At 39.1% G+C, this 17,194-nt stretch overlaps 6 protein-coding genes and 1 non-coding gene across 25 annotated transcripts; 3 read left to right on the top strand and 4 right to left on the bottom strand.

The window, feature by feature from the left end:
• Positions 1-167: 167 nt before the first annotated feature.
• Positions 168-3,428, top strand: LOC104716964 (protein involved in starch initiation 1). 2 transcript variants are annotated; one of them, XM_010434456.3, is made up of 2 exons: positions 168-533; positions 882-3,428. In XM_010434456.3, the coding sequence occupies exons 1-2, from the start codon at positions 462-464 to the stop codon at positions 3,180-3,182; spliced, it is 2,373 nt and encodes a 790-aa protein (XP_010432758.2). In that variant the 5' UTR covers positions 168-461; the 3' UTR covers positions 3,183-3,428. The 2 variants fall into 2 exon arrangements, with proteins under 2 accessions (XP_010432758.2, XP_010432759.2); XM_010434457.3 differs by having other exon boundaries at positions 255-652.
• Positions 3,429-3,527: 99 nt separating this feature from the next.
• On the bottom strand, positions 3,528-6,885 carry LOC104716963 (protein KINASE OF THE OUTER CHLOROPLAST MEMBRANE 1). Of its 6 annotated transcripts, none has more exons than XM_010434455.3 (6): positions 6,739-6,885; positions 6,518-6,631; positions 5,552-5,906; positions 5,376-5,467; positions 4,795-5,268; positions 3,528-4,595 (listed from the first exon to the last, which is right to left on the bottom strand). In XM_010434455.3, exons 3-6 carry the CDS (start codon positions 5,894-5,896, stop codon positions 3,677-3,679), a joined length of 1,830 nt encoding a protein of 609 aa, XP_010432757.1. In that variant the 5' UTR covers positions 5,897-5,906; positions 6,518-6,631; positions 6,739-6,885; the 3' UTR covers positions 3,528-3,676. The 6 variants fall into 6 exon arrangements, with proteins under 6 accessions (XP_010432757.1, XP_087325282.1, XP_010432754.1 ...); XM_087469156.1 differs by having other exon boundaries at positions 6,514-6,631; positions 6,739-6,827; XM_010434452.3 differs by having other exon boundaries at positions 6,518-6,634; positions 6,739-6,815.
• Positions 6,886-6,933: 48 nt separating this feature from the next.
• Positions 6,934-8,880, top strand: LOC104765196 (uncharacterized). Of its 7 annotated transcripts, none has more exons than XR_015568464.1 (6): positions 6,934-7,307; positions 7,596-7,723; positions 7,894-7,983; positions 8,065-8,214; positions 8,370-8,491; positions 8,597-8,880. XR_015568464.1 is itself a non-coding variant. In XM_087469158.1 (6 exons), the coding sequence occupies exons 3-6, from the start codon at positions 7,979-7,981 to the stop codon at positions 8,689-8,691; spliced, it is 309 nt and encodes a 102-aa protein (XP_087325284.1). In that variant the 5' UTR covers positions 6,945-7,307; positions 7,596-7,723; positions 7,894-7,978; the 3' UTR covers positions 8,692-8,880. The 7 variants fall into 7 exon arrangements, 4 of the variants coding, with proteins under 4 accessions (XP_087325284.1, XP_087325285.1, XP_087325286.1 ...); XM_087469158.1 differs by having other exon boundaries at positions 6,945-7,307; positions 8,128-8,214; XM_087469159.1 differs by having other exon boundaries at positions 7,019-7,307; positions 7,583-7,723; positions 8,128-8,214.
• Positions 8,881-9,324: 444 nt separating this feature from the next.
• LOC104716960 (ATP synthase subunit b', chloroplastic) lies at positions 9,325-10,537 on the bottom strand. The gene is made up of 2 exons (XM_010434449.2): positions 9,775-10,537; positions 9,325-9,686 (listed from the first exon to the last, which is right to left on the bottom strand). Exons 1-2 carry the CDS (start codon positions 10,264-10,266, stop codon positions 9,522-9,524), a joined length of 657 nt encoding a protein of 218 aa, XP_010432751.2. The 5' UTR covers positions 10,267-10,537; the 3' UTR covers positions 9,325-9,521.
• A 4-nt stretch (positions 10,538-10,541) lies between these two features.
• On the bottom strand, positions 10,542-12,317 carry LOC104716959 (uncharacterized). Of its 4 annotated transcripts, none has more exons than XR_015568462.1 (5): positions 11,936-12,317; positions 11,665-11,764; positions 11,435-11,534; positions 11,096-11,349; positions 10,542-11,004 (listed from the first exon to the last, which is right to left on the bottom strand). XR_015568462.1 is itself a non-coding variant. In XM_010434447.2 (5 exons), the coding sequence occupies exons 1-5, from the start codon at positions 12,081-12,083 to the stop codon at positions 10,731-10,733; spliced, it is 717 nt and encodes a 238-aa protein (XP_010432749.1). In that variant the 5' UTR covers positions 12,084-12,317; the 3' UTR covers positions 10,542-10,730. The 4 variants fall into 4 exon arrangements, 2 of the variants coding, with proteins under 2 accessions (XP_010432749.1, XP_010432750.1); XR_015568463.1 differs by having other exon boundaries at positions 11,096-11,344; XM_010434447.2 differs by having other exon boundaries at positions 11,096-11,190.
• A 59-nt stretch (positions 12,318-12,376) lies between these two features.
• Positions 12,377-12,449, top strand: TRNAR-UCU (transfer RNA arginine (anticodon UCU)). The gene has a single exon. It is a non-coding gene; the product is annotated as a tRNA-Arg (tRNA).
• Positions 12,450-12,584: 135 nt separating this feature from the next.
• Positions 12,585-16,091, bottom strand: LOC104716958 (UDP-N-acetylglucosamine transporter UGNT1). Of its 4 annotated transcripts, none has more exons than XM_010434446.3 (10): positions 15,600-16,091; positions 15,138-15,214; positions 14,886-15,044; positions 14,650-14,783; positions 13,853-13,983; positions 13,704-13,748; positions 13,532-13,629; positions 13,334-13,441; positions 13,058-13,114; positions 12,585-12,956 (listed from the first exon to the last, which is right to left on the bottom strand). In XM_010434446.3, the coding sequence occupies exons 1-10, from the start codon at positions 15,751-15,753 to the stop codon at positions 12,882-12,884; spliced, it is 1,038 nt and encodes a 345-aa protein (XP_010432748.1). In that variant the 5' UTR covers positions 15,754-16,091; the 3' UTR covers positions 12,585-12,881. The 4 variants fall into 4 exon arrangements, 3 of the variants coding, with proteins under 3 accessions (XP_010432748.1, XP_087325279.1, XP_087325280.1); XM_087469153.1 differs by having other exon boundaries at positions 14,650-14,779; positions 15,600-15,907; XR_015568461.1 differs by lacking the exon at positions 13,853-13,983 and having other exon boundaries at positions 15,600-15,900.
• Between the last annotated feature and the right edge of the window lie 1,103 nt (positions 16,092-17,194).

Below are 17,194 nucleotides of genomic sequence, written 5' to 3'. Positions count from 1 at the left end.
GGAGACGGATTCTAGTAGTAGGCAAAAATTGTACACTAGAAAACCATTAACCCACACGTCATTAGAAAAATCCAACATTATTGACAAATAGACCCCTTGGGCGTGTATTTGGACATGCCGACATGAATCTTGTGAATAAGGGCAAAAAGGTATTTTGTCTTTTCATTGTGATGGAAACTCGCAAATCAATGGCAGCCTCTATTTTTTAGTTTTCTTCCCTTCTTCCTTAAAAACTCAACAAGTACTAATTTAATGGGGTTTCATTTTATTATACCCATCCACTCCTCTCTCTCTCTCTCTCTCTCTCTCCATAGATTCTTCTTCGATTTGGGTTTGCTCTCGTTAAGCTTTCCCCAAACAAACGCCACTTGTTTATTTGATACAGGGGATTTAGGGGTTTTTTGTCCTGTGTTGGAGCTCTTCTTTGATTGGGAGGATTGTAGAATAATATTTATGCTCTCATGATGGGTTTCTCTCAGTCTCAGGCCATTCGTCTCAATCTTGCTTCCTTCTCCTCTCTCTCTCCCTGCCAGGCTCGCTTACTTTTCTCTCTTATACCCCTTTATGTTCTTATTTGTCAAAAAAAAATTTGCTGCCTTTGGTTCTTGGGTTTTGTGTTCCCATCTGATTGTTCCTTCAAATTATGATATTCGTAAGCTCAATGATTGTAAATTTCTAGACTGTTCCATTTGCTCTTTCTTGGGAGAGACCCTTTTTTTTTTTACTATGTCTTATATGAGTTATATCGTCTCGTTTCATTTGCATCCAATTTGCTTCGTGTCTGGCCTAAATGATCAAGTTTTTCTATGTTTTCTCTTAGAATATTATTTTCTCTTGGAATATCTTTATTTTGATGTCGGCAATATGATTTTCTTATGCAGTACTGTTCGACAAGAGTGAACCTACAGAAGCAAAAGAGTCTTGTCGCATGCCCGAGCAGTAGAAGGGTAAAGAGACATTCTTTACTGAGTGTTCAGTCAGTCTTGAACAATACACGGCCCAACACCAACGAAAACCGGACAGATGAGTCTGCAAATGTTCTAGTCGAGAAATTATTAGCTCGGACACAGAGTTTGGAGAGACAAACCAATCAGCACTCGGTTTATCCTGACGATGATCTGCTGCCCTATTCAAACCTTGGGGTGCTCGAGCCTGATCTCGAGGCTGCGCTTGTAGCCTTGTTGAAAAGGGAAGAGGACTTACAGGATGCTGAGAGGAAGCTTCTCTCTGAGAAAAAGAAACTAAACCGGGCAAAGGAGGAGTTAGAAAAGCGTGAGAAAGTAATCGGCCAAGCTTCTTTGAAGCATGAAAGTCTACAAGAGGAGCTGAAGCGTGCAAATGCGGAGTTAGCTTTACAAGCCAAGGAGATAGAAGAATTAAAGCATAAGCTTAGGGATAGGGACGAGGAACGTGCTGCTTTGCAATCGTCCTTGACTTTGAAAGAAGGAGAACTAGATCAAATGCGTGAAGAGGTCGCAAACAGAAGCAAGGAAGTTTCTGTGGATATTTCTGAATATGAAAGCAAGTCACGACTCTTAAGCAAAGCCAACGAAGTTGTCAAGAGACAAGAATGTGAAATACTTGCGCTTCAGAGATCCCTAGAGGATCGGGAAGAAGAACTAGAGATTTCTAAGGCTACGAAGAAACTTGAACAGGAAAAGCTCAGCGAAACCGAAGCCAACTTGAAGATGCAGGCAGAAGAGTGGCTGATAGCCCAGGATGAAGTGAATAAGCTTAAGGAGGAAACCGTGAAACGCTTAGGAGAAGCCAATGAAACCATGGAGGACTTCAGGAGGGTGAAAAAGCTTCTGACTGATGTGAGATTTGAGCTTGTTTCTTCTCGGGAAGCTTTGGTATCTTCCAGGGAGCAAATGGAAGAAAAGGAGCAAGTATTAGAAAAAGAAGTGGATGAGGTCGAGGAACAGAGGATAAGTGTGATGTCATATATGCAGAGCTTGAGGGATGCTCACACTGAAGTAGAAAGTGAGAGAGTCAAGCTCAGAGTTGCTGAGGCTAAGAACTTTGTACTTGAGCGGGAATTATCAGGCCAAAAAGATCTGCTGGAGGAATTACGAGAACAGTTGCAGAAAGAGAAACCATTGTTGGAGCAAGCTATGCATGATATATCCGTTATTCAAGATGAGCTTTACAAAAAAGCTAACGCGTTTCAGGTATCACAGAATCTACTTCAGGAGAAAGAGTCAAGCTTGGTGGAGGCCAAACTAGAGATTCAGCATCTGAAGTCTGAACAGGCTTCTCTAGAACTATTACTGCAAGAAAAGGATGAAGAGCTCACGGAAGCTCGACATAAGTTGGAAGAAGTGAACCGGGAGGTAACACAGCTAAAGGCGCTTATGACCAGAAGAGATGATCAGCTTATGCAGGCAACTGCAATGCTAAAGGAGAAAGATGTCCACCTTCACAGAATAGAAGATGAGTTGGGCAGTTCCAAGCTGAAGGTCACAGAAGCTGAAATGGTGGTGGAAAGAATTGCAGAATTGACGAGTAGATTGCTTATGTCAACAACCAACGGTCAAAATCAGAACACAGTAAGGGTTAATAATGAGATTAGCTTTGACTCGATGCAGCAACCACTCCCACTAGAGAGTGATTACGGAACGGAGAACAAACGGCTAGTGATGGAGTTAAACTTCACCAGAGAAAGTCTACGGATGAAAGAAATGGAAGTTCTAGCTGTGCAGAGGGCTTTGACATTTAAAGATGAGGAGATCAACGTGTTCATGGGAAGATTAGAAGCCAAGGAGCGGGAACTCAAGAAATTGAAAGAAGAAACGACTAATGACAGTGAAGATTTGAAAAATCTATATGCCTTGGCCCAAGAGAGAATCGGAGGAAAAACAATGGGTGATCTGGCCATAGAGAAGCTTCAGCTTGAGGCAGCTCAACTTGAAGTTGAAGCTGCAACCAGTGCATTACAGAAGCTTGCAGAGATGAGCACAGAACTTCTGACTCAAGCTGACATGAGCATTGAGGCGGAGCCAACTGTCATTGTAATGCCAGCAAACGGGTTTCAACAGGGAAAATATTCAGAAGGAAGTAATGAGTGTCTTGCTGAGGTAAAAACAGAAGTTGGCAAGCTTTGGTCCTTAACAGAGAAACTCCTGGAGAATGCAGGAATTGTTGCTGGTAGATCCACAGGCACGAAAGGTGTGACTTTGTGAAGCTTCGATTGTGCAAATTAACTTCATAAGCCTGATCTGTATGATTCTTTTGTGGATATGTAGAATTACCAGAGGTTAAATATATTGTCACTTGTCAATAACGTTCTCAAAACTGAGTTTGTTCAACATGTACAATGCCTGCAACTGTAAGGTTGTCTGATCAGTTCTTGAAAAGGTTAGACATGTAACAAAACATATGTACCCTCTTTGTTCTCCTTAACAAAATAAAACATTTGTGACGTCCAATGGAATTGTAGCTATGATAATTATAACGTATACTAAAGTTTGGCGTGACCAGCAATGTGCAAGGAACAGTTGGTAACACTAGTCTTAAATCCCATCAAATATAATAAGAGTCTTTTACTACGTTGAAAGACGAAAAGAATATTATTATGTACACGTACTATTGTAAAACCATGTATCCAGGACTAGAACAGTGCGATATTTAGACCAGACCAGACCAGACCAGGTTTGCCACAAACCTAATCACAGACCTAAACAAACACAAGCCATTTAGATTTGCGAGATCTCTGACCATCCCGAATCTGACAGTCACCTTGTGCACTCGAGCCATCACGTTGTTTCCCATCCTTTGACCTTCCTATTTTCTTCCCAACAAAGAACCCTAACTTCATTGCTGTCAATAGACCCATAGCAATCAGCAAAGGTCTCACAGCCCAATGAAAATCCTCCAGATGTTCATATTTTTTCACAAATCCTTGACATGTATTAAAATTCACAATCTCGATTTCAGCCGGATCTGCAAGACAACTTCCATGTTCCTCTTTAAAAGGTAACACTCCAGGGAAGTCCACCTCAAGGCAACCGTTAGGTAAAACCTGAGAGATCCTGCCAGTTGCCCATATCCCTATACTTTTACGCATCCATTTAAATCTCGGGATGACAACATTGGCTTTGAGCTTCACAAATTGACCCACACGGTATGCATTAGCCATCTGAAGCTGCGATGAAGTCCCTTTCCAGAGAGTTGGCAACCCAATAAACCCAACAGCTACGTTTCCCTCACGGTCAATTGAATGGAGAACACCAACCGAAGAGTGCCTCTTATTTCCGTGCTTCAGACGCACCCAATCTCCAGAAGCTAATCCGTTGGTTACCCGTTCAAGAACAGATACATGAACCCTTAACGGGTCATGAACGCCATGGACTTTAACTAGCGCAAACCCATCTGGGTCTGTGGTGTCACGTTCTAAACCAACCACCATTCCTCCTGGCACATCCATGTTCTCATGCTTAAATGAACTGGCAGGCTTTCTTGAACGCACCTTGTCGCCCACTTGCAGATGATCCTTTGAAAGAAACCATTCTGTATAACCAAGAGTTGCCGAGCTCTTCCTGATTTCTGTACTATCAATGCCTCTCCAGATCTCTTCCTCCTCTGAGTTCTGCAAGCTGCAAAATCAGTTCCACTTAATATGACAATTCAAGGTACGAAAAAAGTGCCAACTAATATGTACGTCAAGAGTAAATAAATTGGATTCCAGAAAACTATTAGAAAATAAGATCGACAGGAACTATGGCCAAATATAGTGATAATGTAAACACTGTTCAAACTGAATACAGAACAGAACGGTGACGATGTATAATTTACCTCTTCAAGACGTGTAAGATGTCAGTCATTGAAGGTCGGCTTCGAAGATCATACATAAAGCAACCCCGAAGTAGGTTCTCGAGAGGAGGCGGTATGCCATTGGGGATATTAAGCTTTTCTTGCTTTCTCACCACTAAATCAAATATTTCATCGGCGGATCTCCCAGACCAAGGTTGTACACCAGTCAGCATTTCTACAATGCTGCATCCAAATCCCCAAGAATCAGTCTCAAAGGACATGGGACCTCTTACTTCTGGTTGCCACTGTTCTGGAGCCATATAGTTTGGAGTTCCAAGTCTCACAGTCATATCAGAACTTGGCAAAGAGATGCTAAGAAGGAGATAAGGGATCCCAACATCCCCGAGGATGGCCTTGTCGTTATCACTGAGAAGAAAGTTAGACGGCTTAAGATTGAGAATCAGAAACCATTTTGAGTGCAACTCCAGGATCCCTGAAGCCAGATCAACCCCGTATCTGTAAAGCGTGGTTCAACATAGATGAGAGGAAATTAGTATTATCTCTAAAGATAAAGAAGATGCTACTAAAATGAGCTGCTTACTAGTAGTGTAATGCAAAATTACCTCAATATATCAGGCAGTAAAAGCTTTCCTCCTTTACGCCGAGCCATCTTGTCACCAACAGAGCCCTCATAGAATTTCATGATGATGCATATCTACAGGATACAAATCTGCTATTAAACAAAATTTGATATTATGGGGGAAACTAGAGAAGAAACACAAATGTTTGTTTTAGTTACCTTTCCACTGATAGTAGAGACTCCTCGGAGCAGACAGACATTCTCCATTCCTTGACACTTGGAAAAGAGATCGTCAAACTCTACCACAACCCTTTTTTGATACTCCTTGATAGGATGAAGCATTTTGATGGCGACTTCATGATGCTCATCGTAGTCGTCAGTTGACTGATGATGAGTAGCCAGCCAAACATCTCCGAAAGGACCTCTTCCAATCCGATGCCGAAGCTTCAACGTTGAAGAATCCACCCAAGGGCTTGTCCCGGCTGCTAAAGCGCTCTCAGACGCACCTTCAACGATTTCATACTCAGAATCATCCGGCTTGCCAGCTATAATCTTTGAAGCCATTTATCTTTGTCTGAACCAGCAAACATAGTTACATAAGTCATAACATAGCATAAATGAAACAAAAACAAAAATGCAAACTATTTAAGCAAGAATCAATCACACAAGTCACAATTTGGATTCACAGCAAAGGAGCAACCTTTCGTTTCACTTGCTAAACTATCCTTACAAGCATATAGTGGTAGCCAACAACAATGTGAAACTAAGTATCATCGCAAATAGTAATATATACGCAATAAAAGAGAAAAGTCAGAGAAATTAGAGACGTGTGAAGAATCTCCACTTTGAGAATTAAGTAAGCGATACGCACAAGGCACAGAGAGAGATAGTATCGTAAGGAAGTAGAAGAACAAGCAACAGTGACCAAAATTACAATGAAAACTCAATTACTGCAAGAGAGAACCAATCATGAGTAAATCAAAGTTAAACCAGCCACTGATTTGTTTTTTTTTTTTGTCTTAATCGAAAACGATCATCAATTAAAAAAAATAAAAAAAGTCAGATTTCATACATTAAAATTTCTAAGCGAAGAAATCAAAAACCGAGATTTGAACTAGAGGCTAGAGCATCAATGGAAACTAGAAAAGCATAAAACTTGCGAAGGGGAAAAAGAGAGTAACCGACAATGAGGGAGAGAAAAGTGTAATTTCGACGGATTAAGAAGCTTTTTTTATTGAAACCCTAAAACACCAGTAAGTAATGACGACGGACGAGGATGATAACACAAACTCCAAAGCCCTGCTGATGAAAGAGAAAACGAAGAAAAAAAAACTAAGAAAGGAGCATCGGAAACTGAAACAAGTAACTTGAGAAGCTGATAAAGACAGAGAAGAGAGGGAGAGAACCGTGAGGAGTAGAAGGAAGAAGACGAAGGCGTGGCCGCCCCGTAAGTTTTGTTTGTTAATATAATCAAACACTGTCTTCTTACTTTAAAGGGCTCTACCTTAAATACCTCAGCTACAACAGGCCTTTTTCTTTTTTTCGACAGGCCCATTACACTTTCTATTATTTCTCCATTAATATTTTAATTTCATTATAACACGATAAAATCAAACTTCAAAGTTTTTAGAGTATCTCTATCAAAGGTTGTAAACTATATCTTAAGAGTTGCTTAGGTAAAAAAATAAATCAGATAAATGGAAAAAAACAAAATTACCTAGTGATCGATCCTTATGTTAGATATTTAAGGATCACTAGGGATCAAGGTTGTGTCAACTCCTGATTGGTTGAGGAGATTTTTTTTTCTTTGCCTCATTTGTGTCGCCTATATGCTCTCTCTCTCAGTTTTACGATCCACCGCCAAATTTTTGTTCACCGTCGTTCTTGTCTCCGCCTGATTGCATCTAGGTTGTTCTCAAGAGCTTTGTGAGAATCTCTGCTTCAGCGACTCAAACACCCGAAAGAGTTTCACAAGGTTTGTTCTCTCATTCTCTTTGTCGATCACTCCCCATCCCAATTCCCAAAACCCCAAATTTTGTGGGTTCTTCAAAATCTCATCCACATAATTGGGTTCAGGAACCTGAATCGATTTTTTATTTTATTTTATTTGTGCAAGAGAATTAGTATTCGCAGAGTTGATCGAATCGTTCATATTTATTTTGTTTCATAACTGGTAGCGTTGATTGTTGGAGATATGTTTATTTGCTCGTAAGTCGTAAGGCTCTCTCTGTTTGGTTTCTCCGATTTAAGCCTTTTTTTTCAGGGTCGTTTCGTTGTGAGTGATGAAGATGCTTTGTTGAATACTCAGTGCCCGAAGAAATTGGAGCTGCGATGGCATAGTGAAGTCACTTCTAGCGTTTATGCTACACCCTTGATTGCTGATATTAACAGGTATGACTTATTATTTCCACCAAATTCTATTATGTTGATTGATTCTGTATACAAATCTTACTCACAACTAGATGTTTATATTCTGGAATTGGGTTGTTTGTTTTCGCTGAGGATCATCACTGCTTCTTCCATATATTGTGCTTAAAGCCAGATTTGTTTTATCGTTGCAGTGATGGAAAGCTTGACATTGTTTTTCTCTCTTCTCTCTCCGTCGGTTCACCATTCTCTCTGTTTCTGGGATGGGTGATTTCTTCAATGAGGTTAGTTTCGATTACTCCTTCTACTAGTGTTTGTTGTTTTGATTCTTCTTATCGATTTGTTTTTTTTTTTTGTTATTGAAGTCGAATCTTCGATTTGGAATATTGAAAAGAAGATAGACTTCTGACTCTTCAAATTTGATTCAGACTTAGAACAACGTTGGTGTTGCTTTTGGAACTTCTTACTATCATCTTCACCCTAACCATGCAACTCTCCTCTAGGATCTTCTTCTTGTACGCTTCTTCCTCTCTTCTCTTCTCTTCTCTGAGACTTGCTTATTGTCTCTTGTTTTTGATCACTCGTTTTTGGATTAAATAACTATTGCCTTCACATCAATCATGGCTATCTTTGTAATCGAGAGGATTGATGAGAGGCTGTAATATTACAGGTTTTTCGATGACCTTAAAACATATGCTTTAGTACAGTTTGTTCATTGCATTGCCATTCCCTTGATGTTTATTCTATTACCTCCAATGTATACACATTCTACGTATTGGCTTTGGGCTGCAGGTTAGTTCTAAGGGTTTATGTTGATATATATCTTCAGTTTGCTTTTGCAGTTATAGCTTTCTTACCTCTGGTTCTTATTCTAGATTCAATTGGCTGAAATTGCAGGATTTTATCTCTTAGCCAAGGTGGAAGAAGCTGCTGATAAGCCTATATATAGCTGGGAATTGCAGATTCATATTCAAACCGTTCTCACCGTTTAACTTGTTTGGTTTCATATATAATCACAATCGGTTAATGTTTCTTTGTTATGAATGAATTTAAGTGTTTCAGTTTTGTTTTTATGTATGAGTTTTAGTTTAATTTAAACATGTTTGACTGATTTGTGTTTTACTTTGTATCCTTTCATGAGATTTGGGGAGAAGAAGAATAAGACAAAGTTCTTAATCTAACTTTTTAGCAACTCTCAATGGACCAATAAAAATTTACAGCTTCTTAAGAAGTTCTTAATCTAACTTTTATCAAAATTAATAAGAAAATATGTGTTAAGCAATTTTGTTTAAGATTCTTTGATGGAGGTACTCTTAGATTAGTGATAACTGATTTATGTATATCTTATCTAACAGTAATAATAGCGTGTACACATTTTTTTCCAATAAGACCTGTATGTAGCGTGATCGTCATTATCAACCATAGATTTTTATAAGGGTGTGTGATTAAAGGTTGGGGTTTGTTGTTGTTTTTTTAATGAATTCTTTGGTTCTGAAATCTCAATTTCGCCTCTACCTTGAATCGAATCAAATCAAGTAGACATAAAAATCTAGTGATGATGATAATTATCAGAGAGATGAAGATTTAACCGCAACAACTGATTCCTCAATTTGTACTACTTGATGTAATTAAAACGAGACAAGATAGCTAATTATTTATAAAACTTACAAATTATAAACTGATCTTCTTGAACTATGGAAACAGTCCAATGAGACGAGACGAAGAGATTTACAGTAATTGTCTTGTAAATGAGTTTTTTTGATAAAGAGAGAGAGAGAGAGAGAGAGAATTACAAAAATTAACAATTTTTTTTTTAAATAAGTTAAGAAGGAAGGACCTTCTTGACAATGTCTTCACTGAGAGTAGCGATCTGAGAATCCAAAGCTGTAATGGTTTCTTCTTTCTGCTTCTCCAAGCTCGTCAGCGCTTCTTGTAGCTCCGCCTCCACCTTCTGCCTTCCTTCAGCTAGCTTCGCCTCAACCTCAACCTTTAACAATACAATCGACAAATCCAAATCCATTACCACCAATTTCTTCAATCTAGAGATGAAATATTGCAAAAATGCATTGTTATACCTGAGTCTCCTTCTTCATCTTGTTAAGCGCGGCGGCGATCTCAGCCCTAGCAGCTCTCATCACAGCGGCGGCTTTCTCATCGAGCTCCTTCACCTCAGTCGAAGTGTCCTTAACGCTCGCGAGCTTCTCTTTAATCGAAGCGTCTCTCTGGTCCATGAAGTTACCAAGCGGAGAGTAATAGACCTTGTCGAGCGCGAACATCAGGAAGAGAAACTCAACGACGATGATCGGAAGCGTGAGGTTGAAATCGAAGAGCTGTGCCTTCTCCATCGCCTCCGCCATCGACGGAGGAGCGAAAGCGGCGATTAGAGCTAGGGATTTTGCGGTGGCGGAAGTGAGTGATAGAGCTTTGCTACGGATGTCGGAGGAAGCGAGGGATTTGGGGATTTGGGGGAGTTTGGCGAATTTGGGAACCTGAACTCGGCTTGGTTGTTGGTTGGAGGAGAGGGAGATTAGAGGTTTGGAGGATGCCATAATCGAGTTAGCAGCCATGGCCACACAGACACAGGACTCAGAGCTTCGAGAGATGAGAAAGCTTAAAGTGATCTCTATGGTGACGAAGAGAGAGAGAGAAGAGATTTGCTTAGGAATGTTATCTCTTCTCTTCGCCACACAAATAAGCAGAGGCTTTGTGTGGTTGTCAGATTAAAATCAAAGGAGCGTTGAAAAAACAAAAACAAATATTGATGCGTTTTGGCCACAAACGCAAACGCTATATACAAACGGTCGATTTTCTTCAATTTGCGTTTGCTTAAAAATGGTTAAAATGGCTAAGGCAGTAGGGATCACTTGATAAAAATATACAAACGTAAGCACACACAATCAATGCATTATTGTTTTTGCATGCACTGATGCACACATCATCCAAGTTGGTACACAATATACACATGAAGACTGGGAAATCAAAATCTCTACAAGAATCAAATGAGAAAGTTACAAGGGAAGAGAGAGTCTTTTTATGTTTCGGAGATGAGTTTTTTTCTGTTCCATACATCCTTCTCGGAATAACACTTGAAGCGAAACCTTGCGATGAGTTTGTTAAAAACTCTACTTGCGGTCATGTTTCTGTGTTTAGTACCTCCTTGACTTGGTGTTGTCGACTTGTGAGAGAGCCAACCTCCCAATACAGTCGCTATAAAGCTTGGTTCGAGGATCCGAGGGATGGAGTCAACACCATCTTCTTGACCTTCCCTTACCTTCATTTTCCGGGTTTCGGGTTTGGTTGAGAACCTGATTTGCCCCAAAAAAACACATGTATTACCACCATGGAGATTCCAGGCAAAGAAATGATACAAACATTTAGCACCCCAAAGATTCTTACAGTTTGAGTTGTTTCAAAGAAGAAACGCGTGGTGTCTTGCTCTTCTGCTTCACCATCAACATGCAGTAATTTGAGATATGGCGGATGAATCGAAGCTGAAATGATGGAGGATAACCCCCCCCCCCCCCCCCCCCCATTAAAAGCATTACAACAAAGCGCAATGTAGTCCAAACTCAACTTCAAAGTAACAATCTACATAATCCAGGTTAGAGGAGAATCTAGCTACCCAATTGCATAGTTAGATCACTTCTACTCTAGCACATCACATGTAAAGATGAAACAATATCATAAGCATAAACTCATCGATGCATTCCAGAGGTAAAAGACTAAAACACGAACCTGATCTCCGTCTTTAATGCCGAATTCAATGAGGTACTCAGCCTCGTTAATCAATCTTTTATCTTCATAACATAAGCAGAATTGTCCCCAAACATGCGGCCTTGATAATCACAGGGTAAGAGCAGGAATAGGTTCATCAAGAATCAGTTACCAGTTGCTTATTATTCTCATCAAGACACAAATTAGGAAACCTTAACATACTAAACTCAAATCAAGAATCAAAATAGTACCAAGAGATCTTGCCAGGGCCTGTGATGGGCAAGTGAGCAAAAGCAGCTTCTACAGCCATCTTGAGCTCCCCTACTGTGGCTGTCTTTAACACTTGAATACCTTCAAAAATCGAAACTACGCTTAAGATGAATTCTAGTAAAACCACAAGTACATAATTCTCAAGGAGAACTTAAAATCCGTTGTGAGAAACTAAAAAGCATCAACCTTTTTAATAGCTAATCCAAGTAAGAAAACGAAAAAAAAAAAGCAGGAGATGAGAGAGTATGGTACCAAAGGAAGATCCATCGAGCTTGAGAACAGTGAGTTTGATGGGCTCTTCAGGCATTTGATTATAATTGAAACTCCTCCGACGCGGGAGTCCATCGATCAGCCGGAGAGGCGAGATAGACGCAACGAAAGAGCGGCGAGGAACGTCCATAGATTAAAGAAAAAATATGATTTTTCCTCGGGGGGCTAAGACATCTACTTCCAAGTTGTTGGCGCAGGAGTAAGATTAATCAGAACTGGAGTTGGGCCCGATTGGAAGAATGATGCCATGGGAAGAGGATGAGGATGAGGAAAGATACTTTGAAGGGAATCATGGTTAAGGGATCTCTGCTTTTTCCAGCCTCCTTTTTACCGGCGAGAGAGAATGTTTTGCTTTTGAAGATGTAGCAAAACATATAAGTAGATTATATAATATAAATATAAAGTAGAAACATATAACAACAAGCACCCATGGCCTAATGGATAAGGCGCTTGACTTCTAATCAAGCGATTGTGGGTTCGAGTCCCACTGGGTGTGTCCTTTATTTTTTTTAGATGTTTTCCAATTTTTAACCGTCATAGTTTAGCATTTGTGCTTCGTTTCCCGTTTAGTTTTTTTGCGCAGAAACCTTACTCCATTCACTAAAATCAACGTTATATCGAACGTTTTACATAGTCAAAAGAAGCAGTAGTTTAATCTGAGTTCCAAAATATTACAAAAAATCAGTTTTGTCCATAATCCAATTATGTTTCGCCTTGTTGAAAACTGAACAAGAACAAGACACTTTAGTTCAAAAAATTAGGCCTCACATTATTAATACTACTCTACAGTCACCTCCAAAAACCAAAGCCGAACACTATATCTCCACTTGAACATTACTGGTCAACAACTTTTCCTTAAACTATTTAGCCTTTATGATCACTAGGCCACTCATTTTTTATTGGTTCTTCTTTCTTTGTTTTGGAGTTGTTACCTCCCAATGATCTTATAATATGCATATAAACCAGACCCAAAGAAACCAAGAATCTGTCCAATCACATTCATCTGCGTGAATGAACCAAAACAAAAAAAAAAGGTATTGAGATGTAGCAAACGTATATGGCGATTTTAAGTTTTATTTTAAAAAGAACGAAATGGGACATTACCAGGTCAAATGGGAGTCCACCAAAGACAATCCAGCCTAGTCCAACCGTGAATAGATCCTGCAACGATTATAAAGACTTCATAACTTTTGCTTCCAGTAAAATCATAAGCCATAAAAAGACGTCAAAACAGAAATTTCCAAGTCCCATCATTCCTAAGATGCACGATGTATGTACTACCTCTGAGGAATCATTACTCATTAGTCCAAGGATTCATTCTCCTTGGCAGATTAGATTCACACTTTCATTTGTACAGGAGATATTATAAAGTGAACTTACCTTCATATTGCCACAAATTGTCTGCGTGAGAGCCGAGTTGAGAGTGGTGTTAAGGAAAATGCTGTAGTTTAAGAAGAAAGCCAGCACACACGAGCAGAGTAACACAATCTGGGTGGTCACAACATAACAGGAAAAGAAATCATCAGTATCACAAACGCAAAAGTGGACAGATCTATAGCAGATACTGATTTACGGTACCATGAAACCAGGAGATAAAAGATGAGGAAAGTTAATTGTCTTCTCCAAGTCACCGCAAATAAATGTCCAAATCATCAATATTGGTCCGCATATGATTCCTATAATTGAAAATCTCAAAAATTCAAAGGAAGTCTTGGGAGTTTAGGTCAATTTTGTTATCTGTTCAGATTACCATTGCACCACATAAGGCCAAAGCTATTCAAGCCACTTGATTTCCCTGGAGATTGGAGAACCAGACTTGAGTTAAGTAAGAAAGATTCCAAACAGGCAGGAAAAAAAAGTAGTAAACCAATTTATGCAGAAAACAGGTGACTAGTGTACCAGTCCGGGCAATGGTTGCTAGATATACTGCTGTTGCTATGTTGGCTAAGAAAACAACACCATACCCATAAAAATCAAACGACAAGTCCCTAGCTCCAGCAAACAATGCGCCAAGTATGATGACGCCGACACTGACATCAATTTTACGAGAGCTTAGTTGTGCATATAAGGATCAACTTCCATGATTCTCGTTTTATAGGTAATATTATGTACTTTTAAATGAGAGGCATATCACGTAAGTTCATCAGCTAGATTCACATATGCCTCTGGGATATGTAACATACAGAATAAGCATAAGGCTACCATTATCTCTAACATACTCCTCAATCTTAAGGCTTGTCTATTTTGATCAAAACAAGGATTTATTTCTTCCTAAAGGATACTATTCGACTCGGAATCTGAACACTTTATGAAAATTATTTAACTTGAGTAGAGAATAGATATCCATTATGTACAACCAGAAACTAGTATGAATAAACTGTAATTCACCTTCCAATGATAGACCGAGTATAATGGAAAGACATAAAATATTATATCACGTAAGTACATCAGCTGGATTCACATATGCCTCTGGGACATGTAACATACAGAATAAGCGTAAGGCTACCATTATCTCTAACGTACTCCTCAATCTTAAGTCTTGTCTATTTTGATCAAAACAAGGATTTATTTCTTCCTAAAGGATACTATTAAAGTCAGAATCTGAATACTTATGGAAACTATTTAACTTGAGTAGACAATAGAATAGATATCCATTATGTACAAGCAGAAACTAGTATGAATAAACTGTGATTCACCTTCCAATGATAGACCGAGTATATCTCTGACCTGTGAGCATGTACTCAATTACCATAGTAAATGCCACCGTAGTACGCCTAAGCGTGGTATACATGGGAACATTTACCCCTCTAACAGATGCCATAGAAGCTAGCTTTCAGGAGATATACATCAAAAAAAAATTGTGATCAATCACTACTTGCAAAACCCAAACAAGAGCAAAATTATTGCCAAGATTGTTCAGTAAAATGGTTACCATGTACAGAAGATAGGAAATTGCTAGAGGAAGGGTGTGAAGCAATGTCTTCAATGGCACAAAAGTGGAGGCATTATCAATAGAAAAAGAATCAGCAGCTGTGAAAGAGATGATCCTCCTGCGCCTCAAAGCATATAAAAACAAGCTAGAGGAAACCATCTGTGGAAAACAAAAAGTGCCAAGCTAATTTACCACATTACCTTTTCTATAGCGCATAAGTGAAGCTGCAAAAAGAGAAGCTCTGTACAAAACCTGGAATAACGTGATAACGTTTACACACGGGAACTCGTAGGAAGATAGAGCTGCTTTATTGAACAGCACCAGCATAACTGTGAATTAACAACAAAGAAAAGAAAAAAACAAATGTCAATGCCAATACATAAATTTGAAGACACATCTGATTAAACATCAAAACAATGAACCATATTCATATTTGCCACATTACAACAACAACTACACAATGAGATTTCCCTAGAGTACTCAACAACGCGATTGTGTATGCAAGATCACTAAATTATATAAGAGATTCGAAATGAATGAACATTAACAGAGCAAACAAATCTAAATCTTCGTCACGGACTATTGCATCAATCTCAGGAGAGATCAGAAATTGGATTTAACCAGGAACTACAGAATCTAAGGGAATCGAATCCGAGAACTGGACCCTTACTCTATATCATCTACTCGAAAACAGCGTGAAATCGAGGAAATTACCAGCACAGGCCATGTAAGAAAGAGCAGCGTAAGCGCCACGTTTGGTCATGGCGGATCCTTTAAAAAGCCGATCGTCGACACCTTTACCGTCGCTATCATCCTCGCCGGCAAGAGGAGAATCGGAAACCGGAAGAACAGGGTTAGTATTCCTCATCGTCGTCGAGAGAGGTAGACTCTCTCCACGCTCTTCGTCTTCTTCTTCGTTCGCCGTCTCTATGTTCTCCTCCAACTACCGGGCCGGAGAAATTTGCGTCACCGAACTGACCGTAGAAGACACGGGAAAATGTTTTAAGGAAAAATTAAAAAACACCTCTGTTTTTGGCAATCATTATCAAAGTGGGAAAATGTCACGTGTTTTTTCTTCTCGTGGATCAAGGCCCAATAGTATTAAAGCCCATTTTAAATGATGTCCTAAGCCTGATTGGATCCGACTTAGTTCGATTTCTGTTCATCTATGCTTTTCCTCTCTCTACTAGTAAGTAATACATTCCCATCGTGAACTTTGGATTATGAAAAGTAAATTGTTTATTTATCATATTTTCATCAAATTATTATGATTAAATATTGTTGAAAAAAATGTGGTTAGCAATGACTAATACCCGGGGTTTATGAAAGAGTCCGCTGATATTAGTTTAGTGCTTTTATAGTGGTCAGTATGATTGATTTGAAATTGTAGTGAAATGATTTTGAACCCTAGTACTATTGACTAATATGGTAGGTGATTAATCAACACAATCTCATACCAAATTCGATGAATATGCATGAATGGGGGAGATTTTGTGGTACGGTTCGTAAATCAGTAGTTGAGGAGACATAGAAGAAACAAGATAAGACTTTGGTATTTACAACTTGATGGAGACAAGATATCAAGGCAAAGCTGTCCCGAACAGCACTCAAACTCTGTTCTCCAGTGTGTTTTTTTGAGTTTAAAGAGAAACTCTCATTCACTTCCCCTTTTACTAACACTTGTTTGTCCCCCCAAACAAACACTTTCTATCCTTTACCGTTTCCTACCACGTGCATCTTTATATCTCAAAAGACTTTTCAATTTTATAGATCTTGGATTTTCAAGTGGATTAGGTTTGTTGTCGGTATATTAGGTGACTATTATATATCTTTTTTTTTTATTACAGGGATAGTGTAGAATGAAGCACATACTAATCGTCATGACATATATGATAATTTTACAATTTACAACAACAACAAGAACAAGAACAAAATAATTAAAGAAGTAAAAACGAAAAGTTTGCAGTGAGAATATTCTCTCTTTGTTGTTTGATAAGTTTTTTTTGCTGATTTTCTATATAAAATAGTAACAAAAGAAGATCGATCCGACGAGCTAGACTAAGTGAAAGTGGTTCCCACAAGAGCCAGCCATATGGTCCTTCAACTTTTAAGGCCCATTACTTCAGTGGTCGACCCGACACTACGGCACGAGTAGTCACGCACGCACGACTCTGTTCACGTGACATTCACGTTGATATTTCCCCCTCCTCTCATCTGCTTGGTTGATCTAGAAAACATGAAGAGACCAACCAAATTTTATTATTAATATGTGATATAGACCTTCTTACTCAATAGTCACTTTCGTAAAT

This window comes from Camelina sativa, chromosome 10, assembly GCF_030686135.1.
Source record: "Camelina sativa cultivar CO46 ecotype springtype chromosome 10, ASM3068613v1".
Lineage (NCBI taxonomy): Eukaryota > Viridiplantae > Streptophyta > Magnoliopsida > Brassicales > Brassicaceae > Camelina > Camelina sativa.
The sequence above is the reverse complement of the archived record's forward strand: the minus strand, read 5'-3'. Positions and strand labels throughout refer to the sequence as shown.

Bases quoted from the DNA above. Each gene is read 5' to 3' on its own strand.
- LOC104716960 (XM_010434449.2), bottom strand. From the start codon at position 10,266: ATGGCTGCTAACTCGATTATGGCATCCTCCAAACCTCTAATCTCCCTC. The intron at 9,687-9,774 runs GTATAACAATGC...GTATTGTTAAAG, and splicing joins AGATGAAGAAGGAGACTCAG to GTTGAGGTTGAGGCGAAGCT.
- LOC104716964 (XM_010434456.3), top strand. From the start codon at position 462: ATGATGGGTTTCTCTCAGTCTCAGGCCATTCGTCTCAATCTTGCTTCC. The intron at 534-881 runs GCTCGCTTACTT...TTTCTTATGCAG, and splicing joins CCTCTCTCTCTCCCTGCCAG to TACTGTTCGACAAGAGTGAA.
- LOC104716963 (XM_010434455.3), bottom strand. From the start codon at position 5,896: ATGGCTTCAAAGATTATAGCTGGCAAGCCGGATGATTCTGAGTATGAA. The intron at 5,468-5,551 runs GTAACTAAAACA...TGTATCCTGTAG, and splicing joins TCTCTACTATCAGTGGAAAG to ATATGCATCATCATGAAATT. The intron at 5,269-5,375 runs GTAATTTTGCAT...CACGCTTTACAG, and splicing joins TTACTGCCTGATATATTGAG to ATACGGGGTTGATCTGGCTT.
- LOC104765196 (XM_087469158.1), top strand. The intron at 8,215-8,369 runs GTACGCTTCTTC...GTAATATTACAG, and splicing joins TCCTCTAGGATCTTCTTCTT to GTTTTTCGATGACCTTAAAA. The intron at 8,492-8,596 runs GTTAGTTCTAAG...CTGAAATTGCAG, and splicing joins GTATTGGCTTTGGGCTGCAG to GATTTTATCTCTTAGCCAAG.
- LOC104716958 (XM_010434446.3), bottom strand. From the start codon at position 15,753: ATGAGGAATACTAACCCTGTTCTTCCGGTTTCCGATTCTCCTCTTGCC. The intron at 15,045-15,137 runs GTTTTGTACAGA...TGTTTTCCACAG, and splicing joins ACGTTATCACGTTATTCCAG to ATGGTTTCCTCTAGCTTGTT. The intron at 12,957-13,057 runs GTAATGTCCCAT...TCATTCACGCAG, and splicing joins GTGGACTCCCATTTGACCTG to ATGAATGTGATTGGACAGAT.
- LOC104716959 (XM_010434447.2), bottom strand. From the start codon at position 12,083: ATGGACGTTCCTCGCCGCTCTTTCGTTGCGTCTATCTCGCCTCTCCGG. The intron at 11,535-11,664 runs GTACTATTTTGA...GTGATTATCAAG, and splicing joins GGCCCTGGCAAGATCTCTTG to GCCGCATGTTTGGGGACAAT. The intron at 11,005-11,095 runs GTAAGAATCTTT...GGGGCAAATCAG, and splicing joins TCTTTGAAACAACTCAAACT to GTTCTCAACCAAACCCGAAA.